Consider the following 21,389-nt stretch of genomic DNA (forward strand, 5'->3'; position numbering starts at 1 on the left):
ATTATATATCTGTAGTTTCCTTGGATATATAACTTTGTAAATTATTCTTAAAATTCTGTTCTGAATTTTAAACAAAACTAATAATAATAATATGAGGTCTCCTATTAATTTTTATCATTTGTATCATGACACGACAGCATTTACATTTTTTATTAAAATAGGCATTTGGGAAATTTCCTAGATACCCAGGCATTTGGGTAAGTTCCCAGATACCCAGGCATTTGGGAAATTCCTATTTTTGACATTTTTGATAATTGCTGTCAAGCCGGTACATGTTGTACCGGCTTTGATGCAACTTTAAGAGTGGTGTAATCTATTTATTAGAAATCCAAAACATTTTTGTTCTTCTCAATAGGTTCTGGATAAAATGATAAAGTAAACAAGTTTAGAAATATTTTAAATTTACTTTAAATTAACGCGAAGAATGTATTTCTAACATTAAACATCTTTGAACACATATTTTGTACTTTTTTAATGAGAAAAATATTTTAGTTCAAAATTAAATTCTCAATATTAATAAAATTTAATATTTTAGTTCAATTGTATTTTATTGTGTATATATATATACCATTTATCAAATAAAATCCAAAAAGCTCAACATTAAAACATAATTCATATTTAGAACAGCTGCCTTTTTTTCTTTTTCTTTATATTTTTCGCCAACCAATCCAACCCTTCCCAGACCCCTTCTCCTCTCAAGGCACAGGTTGACTGAAAATTATAAAATATAAATTTTTCAGTGATTTTGTAAATGTTTGTTTTAATCCACTGATATTAGGTGAAAAAGTTAATTTTATACTAGTGTTTGTTTTTTAGTTTTAAAAGAGGAAAATGAGAGACTTCAGAGACGACTGCACGGAATTTATATTTTCTGTTTCCTTATATTCATGATTCCCCATAAACTGTTAACTAATTTCATTCTTAGGAATATCAATAAATAAGCCATTAAACAATTGTGTCCGACAAAAGTCTTATTTCAAACTTGAAATCATTATTTTTATAAAGTTTCAGGTCGTCTTTATAATCTTCTCCTTTGAAGGAACCCGTCAGATTGGTCTACCTGTATAGTTAGATCTCTGTCATTAAACTGGTTTAGACCCAGCTGTGATGCAACCTCTTCATTAGAACAGGTTCCTAGCCGGTCATCCTTGTTGTTCAGCACCAACAGTGTACAGTTGTACAGTAGTTCATGCCTAGACAGTATTTAGTGCAGAGTGAATACAACTATATAAAATTGTACAGTACTTCGTGCCCAATGCCCACAGTATGTATTTAAAACAGTGTGTACAACACAGATCAAAATAATAAAGATTCATCATTGACGCGGACCGCCCTGCCCATGCATAACAAAACGTATTTACTAATCATACATTCATAATTCGAGTTAAACAATCAATCGAGATGGAGATTGAGATGGAGATTGGGGTTACTGTGCACATTTTCGTCTTGTTCTTATCCGAGCTAAGTTACCTAAATATGGACTCTAATATCAGTTTGCTCTTCTCCATTCTGTTCTTATCAGAGCTAAGTTACCTAAGTATTGACTCTAAGAGTAGTTTACTCTCCTCCATCCTGTTCTTATCCGAGCTAAGATACCTAAGTATTGACTCTAAGAGTAGTTTGCTCTCCTCCATCCTGTTCTTATCCGAGCTAAGTTACCTAAGTATTGACTCTAATATCAGTTTGCTCTTCTCCATACTGTTCTTATCCGAGCTAAGTTACCTAAGTATTTACTCTAAGAGTAGTTTACTCTCCTCCATTCTGTTCTTATCCGAGCTAAGTTACCTAAGTATTTACTCTAAGAGTAGTTTACTCTCCTCCATCCTGTTCTTATCAGAGCTAAGATACCTAAGTATTGACTCTAAGAGTAGTTTGCTCTCCTCCATTCTGTTCTTATCCGAGCTAAGTTACCTAAGTATTGACTCTAAGAGTACTTTACTCTCTTCCATCCTGTTCTTATCCGAGCTAAGTTACCTAAGTATTGACTCTAAGAGTAGTTTGCTCTCCTCCATCCTGTTCTTATCCGAGCTGTCCACCACATAAACAACAGCTTCAACTTCCTCATAGTAATTATACCACAAATCTCTAAATAAACAAAATACATTTTTTAAAGGGGCGTATACAGAGTTTTGTAAAAAGGTTTGATCTTTTTTAGCTTTCAAGGTAAGAGGGGTACAGGACCTGGTTGGGCGCATCCCCCCCTCCGCCCCCCTGGAAACAATAGCTTCAGTTTGCCTAGTAATAACAGTATTAATATAATATTACTTCTGAGACCGTAGCGCAGAGAGATACACTGTACATGTTATTTCAAGTGACCCTTCATCTGGCATGTCATATTTACAACAACTAATGAGGATAAAAATAGGTTTTTTTAAATTTTAGTTTTCTCTTCCAAGTGGCTTGAAATGACGTCAACAGATCCTTCAATGCTCTAAAATCTTTTCATTACTTTCAGACTTTTGGTTAATAAATATTGAAAAATGGGAGGAATGATATAACAATTTGTTTTTTTATGTAACCTTGGCCCAATTTTTAGGTAATTGAGCTAGGTTGTTGAACTACATACTGCCGGTTCAAATTTTAACCACCAAGTTAAGTTAAAGAATCAGGATCGAGGCGAGTCGGTGATTCAAATTTGAACCGGAAGCAGTTCAGCGACCCTGAAATTTATCAAATTCAGGCCCTTGTGAAGATTAAAAAAAAGACTATATCTATTCAAAACTGTCAAACCTGTTTGAATCTTGACCTCCTATATCGTACACTGTAAAGTTTACGCTCTTATGAGTGACAGTCTAGAAGCAAATATAAAATTAAAACTGTCAAAGTGAATAAATTATTTTAAGCAAAAGGCAACACCAATAAAATGTATTTAAAAAGTAAAAATATAATACTTTTTATTTGCTAATTTGGAAATATATATATTTACTAAAAAAAAGAAGAAAAAAAATCAAACGCGGCTCAAACTTAATAGACACCAATTCTTTTGAAGACGAATAAAGGAATTAAATTGCTTCAAGTTGTATCAAGAAATATCTAAACATAAATCCAAGACTTTTTAGGATAAAATCTAATTTTCAAAAATGTGCTTGTGAGTCGGATCGCTTCACGTATGAGGGTGCTAGAATGTCGGGAAACCCGTCGGTCGCAGGGTGCAATTTAAACTCCCCTATTTATTTTTACAAATGATGTCATGAACCTTTGATATTTTATTAATTCTGCCGCAGGGTTACCCATGCAAAGGATAAGACTTAGCTGGCGACTAGAAATTGTTTATAAATACCAATGTGAAGATTTAATTCGAACTGCTTTCACTGGATAAAGTTTTAAAATACTCGTGAAATGATCTGGGACGAAATTTAATGAATTCAAATTGCCTACACTGATTCAATCGATCCTTAATCTTTATCTTTTAATCGGTGGTTCAAATTTAAACGGCAGCAGGTGTTCAGAGACGTAGCTCAAATTTACTGCAGGGTACTATAAATGAAAGAAAAACGACTGAATAAATTCCACACAAATGGTCTCTGAAATCTCATCCTTTTTGGGTAACACTGTGGATCAAAAGAAAAAGTTTAAAATATCAAATGTTGGCACCATCAGAATGCAAAGATTTATGGAACCAGAAAATTGGAGTTTTATGCGAGTCATCAGGTATACCACTATTAACTAGATCCAGAACGAGAGCGAGATTATTGGGACGACTTTTTGACATCGTGCAGTGATAACCAGAAAACAATGGAAAAAAGACGACATTATTGCAATACTAAAGTGTATTTGATGTTAGCACAAAGCAAAAAGTTGAGCTTGACACTTATTAGATTACTAATTTAGTAAAATTTTACACTGCACAATTGCTGTGTCTCGAGCTCTTTGGACTTTGTTAAGTTATTACTTGATTCTTAAAGTCGTCTTCCTATTCTAGAGTTTTCTACTTATCACTGCAGTAGTTAATCTATTTCTTATTTAACGCATGAAAAAAGTTAAATTTTCCGGTTGCATATTAGAAATTCAAATCATATTTTTTCTTTACAATAACTCTATAAGAAAAGAATTATGATTGCAAACGTCAAAGTTTTAAATCCTCCATGAAATTTACTTGAGTTTCACGTCAGACCATCCTTACATTTATGTTGACGTTGAATCCATCTGTAGGAATAGTATTGATAACTTGCCCCTGCTTTATTTTGTATAAAATTGTCGTCTTCCCTGCGTTGTCTAGACCCAGCAGTATTATCTTTGCTGGTAGAGGTCCCAGGATCCAATCCAGAACATTTGATACTAATCCCATCTTAAATTCAAAATTTTGATTAAAGTTTTGAAGAAACTTGATTATTTACAACTTTACAGGGAAACAAAGGGATGTTGTGTAGGCAAAATTGGTCGAGGGAACCCTTGGTTAAGTAACATTTTTAATTGCCCAAAAAAGTAGTTGTACACAATTTTATCGTCTTTTGAGATGAAAATGCGCGGATTTTTTCCCGAAAACTTCGCAGAGAAGGTTGTTATTTTACATAACTGTCCTAAGGGACGTAAAGTAACCTGACCATCCTTTGTTGGGGGAATAATTGGTCGGTAAGTTTAGTCAAAAGGCGGTAAAATATATATCAATTAAATAAATTAAGTAGATTATATAAGCAAACCCTTTTAGAACAGGATTAAATAAAAATAAATTAAATTTTCCTACTTAAAAACAACATATTTGTTTAAAAGGAATTGTAAAAATGCTAAAAAAAGGTTTTAGTAAAAAAGAAAAAATTTCCCCTCAAAAAGTCGCACTGGATCTTTCTTCCCACGAAGTTTGTTGCAGAAAACGCGTTGGGTCAACCACATACTGGGTACACTAGACGGATTGGGTCAACCACATACTGGGTACACTAGACGGGTAGGGTCAACCACATACTGGGTGCACTAGACGGGTTGGGTCAACCACATACTGGGTACACTAGACGGGTTGGGTCAACCACATACTGGGTGCACTAGACGGGTTGTGTCAACCACATACTGGGTGCACTAGACGGGTTGGGTCAACCACATACTGGGTACATTAGATGGGTTGGTGCAACCACATACTGGGTACACCAGACAAGCTGGGTCAACCGCATACTGGGTACATTAGACGGGTTGGGTCAACCACATACTGGGTACACTAGACGGGTTGGTATTTAAGTAAAGACTAGACTAGTATTCTTGTACTGGTAAGGACCATTCAACACTAGTACCTGGGTGAAATGTAAATATTGATATGTAAAGTCGATTGCCTATTGTTTAATAGGAGACATGTGAGGTAAGAATGAACTTTTCTATCCTATAATTCCTGAACTCGATTTTCAAAACGGAAAAACAAGTTACTTGTAATTTGTCGATTACTCCTAAGCGAAAATTTTGCATGGTTTCGAAAAAGATTCTTCTTTTAAAATATTTAAAATTAATATGCTTATTCCATTGCTATATAAGGTTAAAGTAGAGATTAGTACTTTCTGAATGAATCAACTTTTCGATTAAAAAAAAAAATCAGTTATAATATCTTTTTTTTGCTTTATTACCTGGATTGGTGACTGTTGATATTTCTCTTTGATTGTCTGAAGAAAACTAATGAGTTTGTTTGGAGGTTTAATACGCTACTGTCCCAGCTACTACAGGGTGTCCCAAAAAAACACGGGAATTCGGTGACGAATTCGATATCGTCTTTGTTATAAATTAGCATTGTAATACCTAATTTTAAAAACCCATAATATTTTTATGTCTGCTAGAGTTTATAAATTTATGAAAAGGGTAAAAGACTGTAAAGGTGTCTATAATCTCTCCCCAAGATAAACAGTGAAGACGGACAAGTTTACTCTGTTTGTATACTACAATTTTCTTGGTTTTTTTAAGTACACCCTTATGCAGTCAAAACAAACAAACAAAATGTGAACATAGCAGACGAAACTCTTACAGATTACAGCTTTCTCAGTAGGTATCACTAAATCAAAGAATTATTATCGAATTCGTCACTGAATTTCCATGTTTATTGGGACACCCTGTATATTTAAAATCATGCAATCAGTCATGGAAATTTTTTAATTGCTTTTGTTGTGATAAAAAGAAAAAACGAAATAAAGAATTTTATTTTTTGTGAATAGACGTATTGAATAAAAGTATGTTGTCTGGAGGAAATATACCATGGAGACTAGAAAGACACTGCAGTGCCTTTAATAAATAATCAAGAATGACGATACAGAGAACCAAAGAAATAATAATGCGCAGGTGTTCAACTTTCCTAATTAATCATACTTATTCTCTCCACCCCTTCCCCNTAGAGTGCATTTGATATTAAAACATCTCGGTTCATGAAAACCATAAATTAAGGATAATAATAGTTTTATTCAATTTTCATTTCCAGGAGTTGGGTTAGAACTTATCTGTAGACAACACATTTGATTAATGTAAATAAAATTTAAATTATTTTTTTTTTTAAATTTAATTCTGACAATTTTTCTTATTGTTTCTGGAGTAAAGATGAGCAAGTCAATTTATGGAAGAACCGCTATTGAAATTAATCAATTTATACGGAGAAGAAGATAAATATCTTATACATTCTTGATCAGACAAAGCTTTTAAAGGTACCGTTGTGAATAGGACATTCCACTTTTTTTAAATAGATACGATTACAATCGGCCTTTAACAATTAAAAATCAGAATTATTTATCTTTAGTTTCATTCATTTCATGACGAATATCGTTACTGATATTGTATTTGTAGCTGTTATATCTCGTTTAACGTGCCTTGAAGTCATATTACGGAAATAAACCAGGTTTATGACGTGATATTTTTAATGAAAGAAATGAAAAAGACGACAATCATTCCGCACTTTATTGGTCATTTTCCTGGCCCCATCTTTTCCTCCTCCTTTTCCTGGTCCCATCTTTTCCTCCTTCTTTTCCTGGTCCCATATTTTCCTCTTCGTTTTCCTGGTCCCATCTTTTCCTCTCCTTTTCCTGGTCCCATCTTTTCCTGGTCCATCTTTTCCTCCTTCTTTTCCTGGTCCCATCTTTTCCTCTTCCTTTTCCTGGTCATATCTTTTCCTTCTCCTTTTCCTGGTCCCATCTTTCCCTCCTCCTTTTCCTGGTCCCATCTTTCCCTCTTCCTTTTCCTGGTCCCGTCTTTTCCTCTCCTTTTCTTGGTCCCATCTTTTCCTCCTTCTTTTCCTGGTCCCATCTTTTCCTCCTTCTTTTCCTGGTCCCATCTTTTCCTCTTCCTTTCCCTGGTCCCATCTTTTCCTCCTCCTTTTCCTGGTCCTATCTTTCCCTCCTTCTTTTCCTGGTCCCATCTTTCCCTCTTCCTTTTCCTGGTCCAATCTTTTCCTCTCCTTTTCCTGGTCCCATCTTTTCCTCCTTCTTTTCCTGGTCCCATCTTTCCCTCCTCCTTTTCCTGGTCCCATCTTTTCCTCCTCCTTTTCCTGGTCCCATCTTTTCCTCTTCCTTTTTCTGGTCCCATCATTTCCTCTCCTTTTCCTGGTCCCATCATTTCCTCTTCCTTTTTCTGGTCCCATCTTTTCCTCTCCTTTTCCTGGTCCCATCTTTTCCTCCTCCTTTTCCTGGTCCCATCTTTTCCTCTTCCTTTTCTTGGTCCCATCTTTTCCTCCTCCTTTTCCTGGTCCCATCTTTTCTTTTTCCTGGTACCATCTTTCCCTCTTCCTTTTCCTGGTCCCATCCTTCCCTCTTCCTTTTCCTGGTCCCATCTTTTCCTCCTCTTTTCCTGGTCCCATCTTTTCCTCCTTCTTTTCCTGGCCCATCTTTTCCTCCTTCTTTTCCTGGTCCCATCTTTCACTCTTCCTTTTCCTGGTCCCATCTTTTTCCCCGATCTTTTTTTTGGATTTGGCTGAATTTATATAATCCCTTTTCTCTACAATATGTTTGTTTATTGTCATGTAAATTAGAAGAAATAGTTCTGCCATAGCAAATATATTAAACAAACAGAATAAATAAACATAATTTATTGGGACCTGGGTCATACTTTGTGTATAGCTTTTTGAAAGGTTATGGTAGCTGTTCTGTTGATTCCTGATTTATGTACGAGTAGATCTATTTGTGAGCTAAGATCATAAGAAACCTTTATTGTGCCCAAGGAAGGTTCGTGGACGAGAACGAGGTAGTTGACGTCTCCGTAACTCTGGAGGGTCAGCATTGGACAATGGGGGTTTCTCTTCTGTAGATAATCTTTCCTACCCACAAACCAAAATTTTCTAATTTTGCAATCTAAAAAAATCAAATTGCAGATTTCGATAGGTTTAAAACATGTTTGGATATATTTTGGGTTAACATTATAATTTCAAAGAGTATTTCATGTTTCCTTTATGATCTTAAATTCAAATTTTCATGTACAAGATTTTAGATACAGTCAACAAAAGAAAAACAAATTCCAGAATTATCAAGGGAGAAATCGCAAAAAAATGTTCAACTCTCAAATTTTGTCATTTAATATCATCAAGCAATGAATTTTTATTTGAGACTTCTTTCTATATATTACTTTTTTTTTCAATAATAATGTATTGAAAAACATTTTTAATGTCTAATATTTTGTCGAAATGGTTAATAGTATACAGGGGGACTATTGCAGGGGGGAGAATGGATGTACGACATGACAACTCATGAGATTCAGTAATGTTTACCAGTTAAAGATAAGATAAGAATATTAAACATGTATTTGTGTTTACTTTGATAGATAATATATTTAACAGTTCATGTTGCAATTCCAAACCTTAAGTGATTAGAAAACTGACTGATATATATTATCAACGCTAGATGTCACAGCATAATATAGTAATTCATAATAAAGAATTAAGTTAACGATCATTTTCCGAAATAAAAAATATAAAATTTTTTTTTTGGACGGATGCTTTTTTGATTCAGTAGATATTTTACAACTGTTTATTTGCTCAAATAAACTATTGAAAGAAACACTGGACGATAATTTATTTAAAATCACATTTCGTGCTAAGGTAGTTTTAAATTCAAACTTCAGACAGTTTTCTATATGCTGTTTTTTATTTGCTTGCAACTGGTGCATCTAATCTATATATATCTATATGCTAGACTTTTAGAGCGCTTCGTGCCCATTTTCTATTTCAACTTTTAAATTGTGGCTTTATCAGTTTTTTTTAATATTTCTTCTTTTTTTACATATATCTCCTTTTTTACATATTTCTTCTTTTTTACATATTTCTTCTTTTTTTACGTATATCTTCTTTTTTACATATTTCTTCTTCTTTACATATTTCTTCTTTTTTACGTATATCTTCTTTTTTACATATATCTTCTTTTTTACATAATTCTTCGTTTTTACATATATCTTCTTTTCTACATTTCTCCTTTTTTGCATATTTCTTCTTTTTTTACGTATATCTTCTTTTTTTACGTATATCTTCTTTTTTTACGTATATCTTCTTTTTTACATATTTCTTCTTTTTTACATATATCTTCTTTTTTACATATATCTTCTTTTCTACATTTCTTCTTTTTTACATATTTCTTCTTTTTTACGTATATCTTCTTTTTTACATATTTCTTGTTTTTTACATATTTATTCTTTTTTTACAAATATCTTCTTATTTACATATTTCTTCTTTTTTTTACGTTTATCTTCTTTTTTACATATTTCTTCTATCTTACATATTTCTTCTTTTTTTCATATATCTTCTTTTTTTACATATTTCTTCTTTTTTTACATATATCTCCATTTTACATATATCTTCCTTTTTACATATTTCTTCTTTTTTACATACATTTCCTTTTAAATATTTCTTCTTTTCTACATTTCTTCTTTTTTACATATTTCTTCTTTTAGTTTCTTAAAGTTTGGCAAAGCGGAATGCAAATGTTTAAAATAAAAAATTTTAAAATTTGTGAACTTGTAAGATTTTTCTTGAACCTTAAAAGTAAAAAACGAAGCTTGTAATTATAAGTAACTGTAATTTTAGACTAGATAACCAGAGCTGGTAACTTGTCTCCAAATCCAGTGTGGACACTTTTAATTTGGGGATCAATGTTTGATCTCTTCATCACTATGGTTTCAGTAGAGTAGAAGTAAATATTTCCATTTACTGATAGCGCCGATTGAATGATCCATATCTCTAATTGGATGATGAGATAGATAGAAAGATAGATGTTACCGCCATACTATTTCTATTGGTTTAGAATAGACAACAAACACATGACTGAACCCTGATTGGACAGGCGCATACTAGAGTGTCATTTAAGTTATTACCACGGGATATTGAAGGAGAATTAAATTAATCTGTAGAACTGCACAATAAATCAATGCTTGATCTCGAATCCCCCCCTCCCCCCCCCCCCCCCCCCCCCCCCTCCTTCTTCAATACGTCCGAGACAGTTAATGACATTTTTGACATTTATTGGTTCCTTCATGAATAAACAATATGTCTATATTGTTTTCTCTACAGATTACAGATGTTGCATACTAATGAGAGAAATCGACAGAGTCGGATCGGAAGGGGAGGAATGGGGGGTGGGGTTCCCTCTCCTTATTTTCCGGAAAAGGGGGTTACCTAATCCTCATCCTCCGGAAATGTGGCCTTACCTACCCTCCTCCTCTGAATAAGGGATTTGGAAAAAAACTTGAAAACCAAAATAATTTAAAAAATCATTTCTGGATTTTCATTTGAATTTTACGTGATTTTAGATTTATTGAATTGTCTAATTTCACAATAGAAATAATTTGACTTTTATTCCTTTATTTTAAATCTAATTTGAATTCACAAGAAGTTCTGAAATTTCGAAAATAAACTTTTGGACAGGATTTTAATTTTGTCAGAGAAAAATAGGGGTTAGAAAAAACTTCGAAGAATTCTTGGTTTTATTCATTCATAGAATAACAAATTGGACACTAAATGTCGTCTTTTAAAAGCAGAGAGAGAGCATGCGCGTAACTCCTTTGGACATCTGCCTCAGATTTATTGTGAAATGAAAACCCCTATCTATTGTCCTATCAGTTATTCTAATTAATCTATGGATTTATTAGTCTTGATCAAGTTTCAAGTTCATTTTCTACTCGTTGATCTTGATTTGATTAACCACTAAAAATAATTCTACAGATTAACTCAAATATTTTTTAAATTATGAATTATATTTTCCCGTTAAGATGTTCAAAATAAATAATTTAGAAGAATCCAATTGAAGTTTTCACAATGTTGTTGAAGAGGCTCATCTTGGACAATATTTTCAAGATATTTGAAAATATTATTGCAAAGGTCTAACAGAAATAGATTGATAAAATAAATATCCAATTTGTAAAAGGGAGTGTTCACCTATTCAACAATTATACTTTTATTTTTATCAAATAAAAGTGCCCATACGCGTTGAAAAAGTTAATCCTCTGAAAAGAATGTTATTTTAATTTAACTACTTAAACAGTTCTTTCTTCAAATGCGCATGGTGTTTTCAAAAAAAATCCAGGAAATCTACGGAAAATGTTTGTGGACAATCAAATATTACAAAACCCAGTAACTGAATAAAATTACTTATTTTTGATGATAAGAGTTAATTTTATTTTCTCAACCTATTCCTAAATAACAAATTTGTGAAGGGTAGAATTAAATGAATCTTAAATACAGCACTCTCGGTTCAAATATGTCACTTTAACAAAGGTATTTAATTTTGTATTTTCGTTGAGTTTACAGTAACAACGGAGTTCATATCTAAACCTTTGAAGATTAGAAAGATATCAAAAAGAAATTTTATAAAGAAATTGTTTGAACTTTAAACATATACTAAAATTTAAAAAGAGTATTTTTTAAATAATATATATTATATCATGTATGTCCATTTTTCATCGGCATATTTATTATACTAGAAATTCAAGGCGCTTCGCGCTCTTCTTTCTAGGCTTTTAGGGCGCTTCGCGTCCATCTTCTAGTTAAATTGTGAATATGTTCTTTTTGTTTACATCTTAAAACAAAGAAGAAGAAAATTTGCGGATTTTCAAAAAAAATTCGTGGATTTTCAAGAATTTAAATTTTTTTACTAAATTAAAAACCTTTAAAACACATTTTTTAAAAAAATTTTATCATTCATAAACATTCTTTGTGGTCACGTGATGTCCCACAAAAATTTGGGCCCGATCGGTTCAGCCGTTTTGACGTTTATTGGATACAAACAAACAAACAGACAAACACCAAGACAAGCCAAATTTATAAATTTATATATAGATTACATTTAAAAGAGAAAAGGAGTAGAGAAAATCACCAAAATTTGAAAGAAGACAAAAGCAAAAAATTGAAGATATTGTTATAGTATTGAGTCACTTCCACAAACTCTGATTCTCCTATCACTGTATTTTTACAACCTGATGGAGTACAACTTTAATATTTGAAACTTAAATTATTTGGTCTAACAGAATTTGTAGCTTTAAATTTAAAGGAATTGATTCTTTAAAAAAAAACTATGATTTGTGAATACCTTTATCTTACACCCTCCAAGTATCAAAGGTTTGAACCATCAGGTTGCAAAGATATAGGAATTAGAAAATTGAGTTTGTGGCAAAGATTCAATTCCTTTGGTAGTAAAGATATACAGGGTTTAGAAAATCAGAGTTTGTGGTGAAAACTCAATTCCTTTAAATATTTATTAAAAGGGTGGGAAAAATAGAATTAGATTGGAGGTGAAGGGTGGGGAACAGAGTTAGAGTTGGGGGTGGTGAACGGGGTGAATTGTAATGTATATGCAGAAAGGCCCTTAAGATAATGAAAGTTAAACAATTGTTGGTATAAAGCACATTTTTCAACTGATCAGTTTAAAAGAGAAAACGTATAAAAGTTTTAAACTGTATGAAAACTCGTGAACCAAATAGTATACCCTAAGAGAAAACTTATATAAGTTTTAAACTGTATGAAAACTAGTGAACCAAATAGTATACCCTAAGAGAAAACGTATATAAGTTTTAAACTGTATGATAACTCGTGAACCAAATAGTATACCCTAAGAGAAAACTTATATAAGTTTTAAACTGTATGAAAACTAGTGAACCAAATAGTATACCCTAAGAGAAAACGTATATAAGTTTTAAACTGTATGATAACTCGTGAACCAAATAGTATACCCTAAGAGAAAACTTATATAAGTTTTAAACTGTATGAAAACTAGTGAACCAAATAATATACCCTAAGAGAAAACTTATATAAGTTTTAAACTGTATGAAAACTAGTGGACCAAATAGTATACCCTAAGGCACTAAGATTACAAGTAAACACATTATTTTACTTTTGTAAAGTTACCATTTTATTGCCTTTGGGACAAAAAGATAAAAGTACGTAACAACCCTATCTATTTTATCAATAAAGCACATCAAACTAAAAAGTAAGGTAAAAAGTGTAAACAGAGAGCAAAACTTCCGGACTGGACAGCGCTAAGCACCAGTGACCAAACTTGATATTTTAATTCAAATTATCTATACTTGGAAAAGAAATTAAATATTTGCCTCAAACACAAATTTTCTGCCAAAGAAAGACTCAAACAAAGAATTGAGCCTTTTTGCCGCAAACACAAATTTTCTGAACAGTGTTTGTGGTAAAGACTCTAATCCTTTCTAATGCAATGAATAAAGATCGTTGGGTTAATTGAGGGGTTTATGCAATAAATTGTATAAAGGAATTGAGTCTTTGCCACATACTCTGATTTTCTAATCAGTATATCTTTTGAACCAAATGTTGCAGACCTTAGATATTTCAAACTATGAATTCTGTTAGATCAAATAATCTGAGTTTGAAATATCAAAGGCTTACAACATCGGGTTCTAAAGATATTGAAATTTAAATATTTGATTTTGTTCCAAAGACTCAATTTCTTTGTCATTCCCTGGTACAAACGAGGTACCCAAGGTCTAAAGTTGAACAAAGGGGAATTTAACCACCAGAGTGCCAAAGTTTAAATATTCAAAAGTTTTTGCCTCAACACAGAGGAAACTATGATTAGTAAGTAAATAAGAAAGTAATTATTTATTTATAAAATATAACAAAAAGCTTTAAATATTTAAAAACCTCCAAGAATAGAGGCTGTGGAAATATTTCCCCTCAATCCTAAAAATGGAAATTAAGTTAAAAAGATAATAAACTAATAATTACTGGCAACAGGAAATTTTGATGTTAGAAAGCCAGATGTCGGAACTGTGTAGGAGGTAGGACTCCCTGGGAAACCATGAATAGAAATTTCATCAATATTGCCAAGTGTCCCATATTGTCATTTATACTGGTTCAGCGCGCGATAAATGAACAATAAGTGTCTAGTATACCAATTAGATTGATATACGGTCTGATCAGTAGGATAAACATACAGTCTGATCAATAGGATAAATACACAGTCTGATCAATGAGATAAATATACAGTCTTATCAATGGGATAAACATAAAGTCTAATCAATGAGATTAATATACAGTCTAATCAATGGGATAAATATACAGTCTGATCAATGAGATAAATATACAGTCTGATCAATGGGATAAATATACAGTCTAATCAATGGGATAAATATACAGTCTGATCAATGGGATAAATATACAGACTGATCAATGGGATAAATATACAGTCTGATCAATGAGATAAATATACAGTCTGATCAATGGGATAAATATACAGGCTGATCAATTCGATAATAATTAAATTAAATTGGAAAAATTATTATTCAAGGATTAATAAGTCTTAATTTAATAACTTCATAAAAAAGATAAATATTCTACATCCAATATACTCAGCAAAGTTTTGTAAAATATAGAATTTTTCTTTATGTTCACCATTAAACAGTATAAAGAAAGCAAGATTGGAGTGAATATAAAACCTTTTAAATAATATAATGGAATTTGAACAGAAATATCAACAAATATTTTTTTTATTTCTCAGTTTAAAGAAAAATCAAAAACTTCTTCAGCTATAAAAAAGAAATAAAAACAAGACACAACTTTTTAAAACAGATTTCAGGATAACTTTTTTAAGCAGCTTTCAAGCAATGGAAACAGATTTACAGTCATCGAATCAGTTTTTACGTCTTAAAACTGCTTTCAACCCTTGAAATAGCTTTCAACCCTTGAAATAGCTTTCAACCCTTGAAATAGCTTTCAACCCTTGAAATAGCTTTCAACCCTTGAAATAGCTTTCAAGTCTTGAAAACAGTTTTTGATAAACTCTATTAAATCAAGTCAAAATACTGCAAATTACAAAAGAATAATTGTTCAATGTATATATATATATAAAGGAGTTGTTGCCACAAACTCTAATTTTGTTATCTTTACATCATCACTACCCAATATAGTAGACTTTAGATATTTCAAACTATTATAATTCTGTTTGATCAAATAATCTAAGTTTTGGATATCAAAGGTTTACACCCTCAGGTTGCAAGATATGGTAATTAGAACATTTGAGTCTGTGGCTCCATTTATTTGGCTTGTGTGTCTGTATCCAATTAACTTCAAAACGGCTGAACCGATCGGTTATTGGACGGATAAGTTATCAATGTTTACAGAATAATCCACAAAACTGTCAACGACGTATACTTAGGAGAAGAAAAAAAATCAGCGGCAGCGGTTGAACCAGCGGTTGAACAAGCGGTTGAACCAGCGGTTGAACCAGCGGTTGAACCAGCGGTTGAACTAGCGGTTGAACCAGCGGTTGAACTAGCGGTCAAGACGAAGTTCAGAATAAGAAATGCGACTTTTTCTTTCTCCATATAATCAAAACCTCTGAAACCATATTCTTTAGGTGAATATTTTTGCCCTGAAACGCTAGGTTTCACGTTTTTTACATATATTTGTTTGCTATAAAAAATCTGAAATATTTGTTTGCTGTAAAAAATGTGTGTTGGTAGTGGTTGAAAGTTATATTAAATATCTGTAGTTTTAACGATTAAAGGTACAGGGTGTCCCAATAAACATGGGAATTGAAAGACGACTTGAATATCGTCTTTGATTTCCGATGATTGATAAATGACCTTAAGTGCATTAGAAAAAAAGATTAAAAGTCTAATGAGCTTTCCAAAATGTGGTCTATACCTTCTTTATAACTTTAAAAATTACGAAGATAATTAACATTTAGACAGTTTTGTAGATTTTTAAGAAACTGGAATCTGATTGAGTGTTTAACACAAACTTAAATCTTCGAATCCCTTTATCTTTGCAACCTCATGGTGTAAACTTTTGATATCTTAAACTTAGATTAATTGATCAAACAGATCTAGACATGGTAAACTTTTCTTCCAAACTACACAATTCCATCCCTAGACATGGTAAACTTTTCTTCCAAACCACACACTTCCACCCCTAGACATGAAAAAGAAATCTGTGTTCCACTTAAACTAATTTTTTTTTTAATTTAGGAAAAGTCCTTTAGTTTTGATTTAACGCCCACAAGCTTGGTTACATATAAGAATTATTATAACATTTTGTTTTATTTATAATAACTTGGAGTGCTTGGGTTGCAAGCAATACATTTAGGAACAGTAAATAGGGGTTTTTCCAGGGGGGCTGGATCTTAGCTACCTCTCCCTGTGTATTAGCCTGAGTGTACACTTGGGATAGTTTACTGATAATGGATATTAAGAGATTATGGCCTATTCATACAGTACAAACATCAAATATGCAGTACGCTTTCGGAGTACAAATGTAAGGGTAGGTTTTGTATCTTCTTGTGAAAATGGAATCCTGCATACGATAAAGGAGTAGTGGATTTTAATAGTTACATTGAAACAAATTCTCCATTTAAATATTTTCAGAAATCATCCCCGAGAACTGATTGAGCATGGCCTGTACAACTAGTAAAGGATTAGCGTATATCATCACTCTATATACTATAACCTCGTTGGGTTTTTCAGAATATATCGAATTTTTATGGAAAAGAATCTATTAGCATTTTGTTACACACACTCTTCCGTACTTCTTGCATATCAAACTAAAAGTAGATTTTAAACAATTCTGCGTGAAAAACTTTTTTATTTTTAAAATCCACTATTTAATATGAATGAATTTAAGACTTTATTCTTTTATATTTACCTACTCTCAGAAAAAGTAAAAACAAAGTTTAAATGGACATTTCTTGTTCTTTGTCTTCTTAAATTATTCATGCATATAACTCACCTTCTGCATGAAATACATAATTTTACTTTAAAGAAATGTGTCCTGACACGGGCAGCCGTAGTATATTTTATTTTCCGAGGCGGGTCAACCTTTTCAGTCCCAGTTTGTACTGTATCGCCCGGTAAATAGAGCAGACACTCAATAGGACTAACTGGTGCAACAAGGTTGACGCGGTCAGACTTTATGAATTTACTTTTACTAAAGGGTCAGGGGTGCGCGGCGTGCTGAATTCTTGAATTCTAATACGCTCTTTAACTGTTTTTTTATTGAAAATGTTTTAATATTTTCACCACACCTTTTTGTGATATGCTTTTCATCGATAATATTTCAAATTCTAGTTTTTGATTAAAAGTTCAGATTAAAAGTTGAAGTGTTGAACACACTTGTCTTAATTAAGAGAAAGTTAGGACAGTATTTAATCTATTATCCTTTTAACTTTATTTCAAAGGTTTTAAGTATTTTAGTATAACACATTTTCTTATGAGCAACGTTCTGATATAAACTAGTTTGTAAACTCAGCGTTTCTTCAACACTAAGTTTTCCCCTTAAAAGTCAGCCTTCTAAAGTCACAATTTGAGGCAAATCGGTCAAAGGGTTTATGAGAGATCGGACATTAAAACAAACAAACAAACAATAGAGCTTAGATAAAACATATTAAATAAGGTTTATTAATTGTATTCCCTAATGCAACCAAAATCATAATATTTATTCTTATGATGTTTAACATAATCAAGTTGAGAAATGCTATAATGGAAAAAACTTTAATTTTGTTGTTATAGATTTTACCTAAAAAAGAGAAGAATATCAAGTTTTTGCTACAAACTCTGATGTTCTAATCTCTATATCTGACATTGAAAACCTTTGATATTACAAACTTAGATTATTTGATCTTAAAAAATCTACAATTTGAAATATTGAAGATCTGTGACAATTGCACGGGCAGCTGTAGTACATTTGAATTTCTGAGCCGGGTCAACCTTTCCGGTGCCAGATTGTACTGTATCGCCCGGACATCGGGTAAATGAAGCACTCAATAGGACTAGCCGGTGCAACAAGGTTGACGCGGTCAGACTTTAATTTGAATTTTCTTTTACTGAAGGGTCAGGGGTGCGTGATTGATAGCAAATATAGCTGAATTATAAAATCTGGATTGTAGCAAAGACTTTTTAAACTTTAAATGTGGAAAATGTTTAATTTTTCAACTTTTATTCCTTGTTGTCTTTTGAAAGTAAATATCATTCTTTGATCTTCTTTTCAGATTTAAACCTAAGTTTTGTATTTCAAGAAAACATATTTAAAAAAACTTACAAATGATAAAAACTCTTGAATTAATATTATTTGGACTTATATTTCATGTTCCACACTTCAACAATATTTTCAAATATTTTCTAATATTTTATCGAACACCATCAGAATTGGAAGAAAATGAAAAACATAATTTCTATTTATGCTTGTAGATGAAATTGTTGTTGATAGGTTTATTAGTGTAAACTCAAGACAGCTGAGGTTACATACGGTTGTAGGCGATTTTATCAATATAATGAAGATGATTTGGCAGTTTCTCTTTGTTTCCATGTTTTTGTGTATCAATGCTATGCTCTCTGAAAGCTTGATGTAAATAAAAATTTTAATCGAAAGTCGTCTTCATTATATTGATAAAATCGGCTACCACCGTATATTCCCCCGATATCCAAATGCCTAATTTGGTTTGAAAAGTTTGAAACTCTGAAATCCGGTTCATTTCAAGAAGCGGGCCGACTTTTAAGCAGTTGAAACAAGCTGTGCAGTACACATACAGATTATAAAAGGCAAATTGGGACGGTAGACCAAAAAAATTAGACCAATCCAGGGAGATCATAGTGCCTTCAACCCCCCTTGAGGCCACTGAACACTTCTTCACATTAATGTTCTCTCAAGTTTCTTGTATAATCTTGAAAAGGTTTAAGAACAGGAACTCCTATCTCAATTTCTACTTAAACAATTAAGAATTAATTTTCTTTGTTTTAGAAAAACAGAGTGGTCTATTGTCTCGAGGGTGCAAGTACAGGATTAAAGGTCCAAAGTATAGTGGAGAAAGGGGGAAAGACAGGGTTTGGTGTGTGGGGAAAAGTCTGGATTTTACAAAAGTAAAAAATATTTAGTCCGTATATTTAGCTTTAGAAATCTAAAGCTTTGAAATGCATTCCAAAAAAATCAAGTATATAACTTTAAAATAATACAAAATATGCTTGTTTTCTTATTTAAATACTTTTCTAGAAGTGGTATGTTGTTCATTTATAGAGGAACTAATACGCCTCAATATTGTCATTGAACTGTACAGAGGCAGAGATTTTAATAATTTGGTCAAAGAAATCAAGTCTTTGCCACAAACTTAAAATTTCTAATCCCTGTATAATTGCATATAAAGCATGATCACATTCTAGGCAAATATTCATTTTCCCGAAGTTACTTAAATATTTTAATTGGAATTTTTAAAAACTTTATTTACCTGGATGTTTGAACTCAATTTTTAGCAAGAAAAACATGGATTTTTCCGCCGGTGATGACAAGTGAAAGGTTTTAGTATAAAATATTTGTACTCCAGGCAATTATCATGCGAAATATGCATTACAAAAACATAATGTTACCCCTATATATGATCCGTTGATGAGAGATACAGAATTAACAATATATTCATGTTTAGTAATGTTTAATTTTTTTCATGTTCATTATTCATAATAAATAGTTGTATAAAATATATACATTTAATAATTAAAACACTCATCAAAGAAGCAAGTTTAAGTTAATTTTTTATTTGCAAAAAATTCATGAAAACTTCCCCGACTAAAGAATACTAACGATAATGCAGAGCAGAGACATCTATCGTTAATATTTAACAGTGACACAATTGCCTGTTCAATGTCAAGTTGCAACATGGAACTTTATCAGTATTAATTATTACGTGTGTACACTCAGTATCTGGATTATCTTTTACTTTAAGGAAACCGAAATTAAAAATGTGCTTAAAATTCTAATTCATCCTTAACTTATCTCACTTTTGTGGAAACATACTCAATAATAATTTTTCATAGAATGGAAAACTTTAACATATATCTATGAATCTACATATATGTATATATATATATTTAAAGTGTTTACGTCAGTCTGTTTGGATTTCTCATCATGAACATTTTAACATTCTAGGTTGAAAACAACCAGAAAACAATGGAATAGGAAGACGACATTAAAGTAATACTGACGTGTATTTGATGTTGTTATAAAGCAAATATACGAAGTTACGAACCGCTGCCCGTTTCGTAAAAGTAAATTCAACCTATGGATTATTTTCTTGTTAATGTATAATTTGTTTTAAAGACTGTATTATGAGATCTACGTTGTAAACCGCAATCCTGCGAATTGTATATCTCCTGCCACTTTAATATGTTAACATGTTATTGTGCAATAAATATTACTTACTTACTTACTTATGAAGCACCGGCTAGAGCTAGGTACAGTACAAACTGGGACTGGAAAAGTTGACCCGGCTCGGAAATTTAAATAGTTTTACTACTTACTAGTAAGATTTTAAATCACTTATAAATTAAAATGGGCCTGTTTACACTGCACAATGGCATGTGTCTTATATATGTTCTTTGGCCTATTTAACTTCCTAATCCAGACTTTTCTTGTTCCGTCTGTAGGAGGAACAAGAAGTTATCATGAAATCCTGGTTGATTTGTTGATTTTTCTTGTGTTTCCAATAAATGTCTAAACAGCTGAACCCTAGCTGGGAGCTGTTTTAAACCCCCTGGAGCTACCACCCTACCCTCTGAACCTGAATTGGTCCCATTTATGGTGTATCGGATCCTTCAAGGCCCAGGGTTGTTTAGGGCTAGTCAATATTTAAAACAATCAACATAATATAAAAAGGGGTGCATTGATTCTTGAGATTGCTATAAATTATATCTAATTATTTGTTTTATATGTTTGATATATTTGCAATGGTAAAACTATTTACTTCTAATATCTTCATGACAATAATTAATTAAACATATTGTAGAGAAAAGGGATTATATACTGTATATATTACATATAATATATAGTTGCAGAGCTTTCTTTATAATATGGTAACAGGTTTCTTAACAGTCATCTAAATCCAACCAAATTATTGAAATAAAAGCAAGGAACCTTGATTACTCTCCGCAAACTGTTAGATTTAATTGTCTAAAGTTTTAAAGTTAGCATCACAGAATGGAAGGATATAAGAATTGAAAATATAAAATGTATATAATAA

The 21,389-nt window shown here is 32.0% G+C and overlaps 2 protein-coding genes across 2 annotated transcripts; both read right to left on the reverse strand.

The window, feature by feature from the left end:
• Positions 1-584: 584 nt before the first annotated feature.
• Positions 585-5,584, reverse strand: LOC111704270 (ADP-ribosylation factor 2). The gene is made up of 6 exons (XM_023476474.1): positions 5,544-5,584; positions 4,124-4,288; positions 2,731-2,792; positions 1,975-2,085; positions 1,061-1,193; positions 585-711 (listed from the first exon to the last, which is right to left on the reverse strand). The coding sequence occupies exons 2-6, from the start codon at positions 4,286-4,288 to the stop codon at positions 619-621; spliced, it is 564 nt and encodes a 187-aa protein (XP_023332242.1). The 5' UTR covers positions 5,544-5,584; the 3' UTR covers positions 585-618.
• Positions 5,585-6,858: 1,274 nt separating this feature from the next.
• Positions 6,859-7,830, reverse strand: LOC111704265 (octapeptide-repeat protein T2-like). The gene has a single exon (XM_023476466.1). It carries the CDS (start codon positions 7,828-7,830, stop codon positions 6,859-6,861), a length of 972 nt encoding a protein of 323 aa, XP_023332234.1.
• Between the last annotated feature and the right edge of the window lie 13,559 nt (positions 7,831-21,389).

The sequence above is a fragment of the Eurytemora carolleeae genome, unplaced genomic scaffold (genome assembly GCF_000591075.1).
Source record: "Eurytemora carolleeae unplaced genomic scaffold, Eaff_2.0 scaffold581, whole genome shotgun sequence".
Taxonomy (NCBI): Eukaryota; Metazoa; Arthropoda; class Copepoda; order Calanoida; family Temoridae; genus Eurytemora; species Eurytemora carolleeae.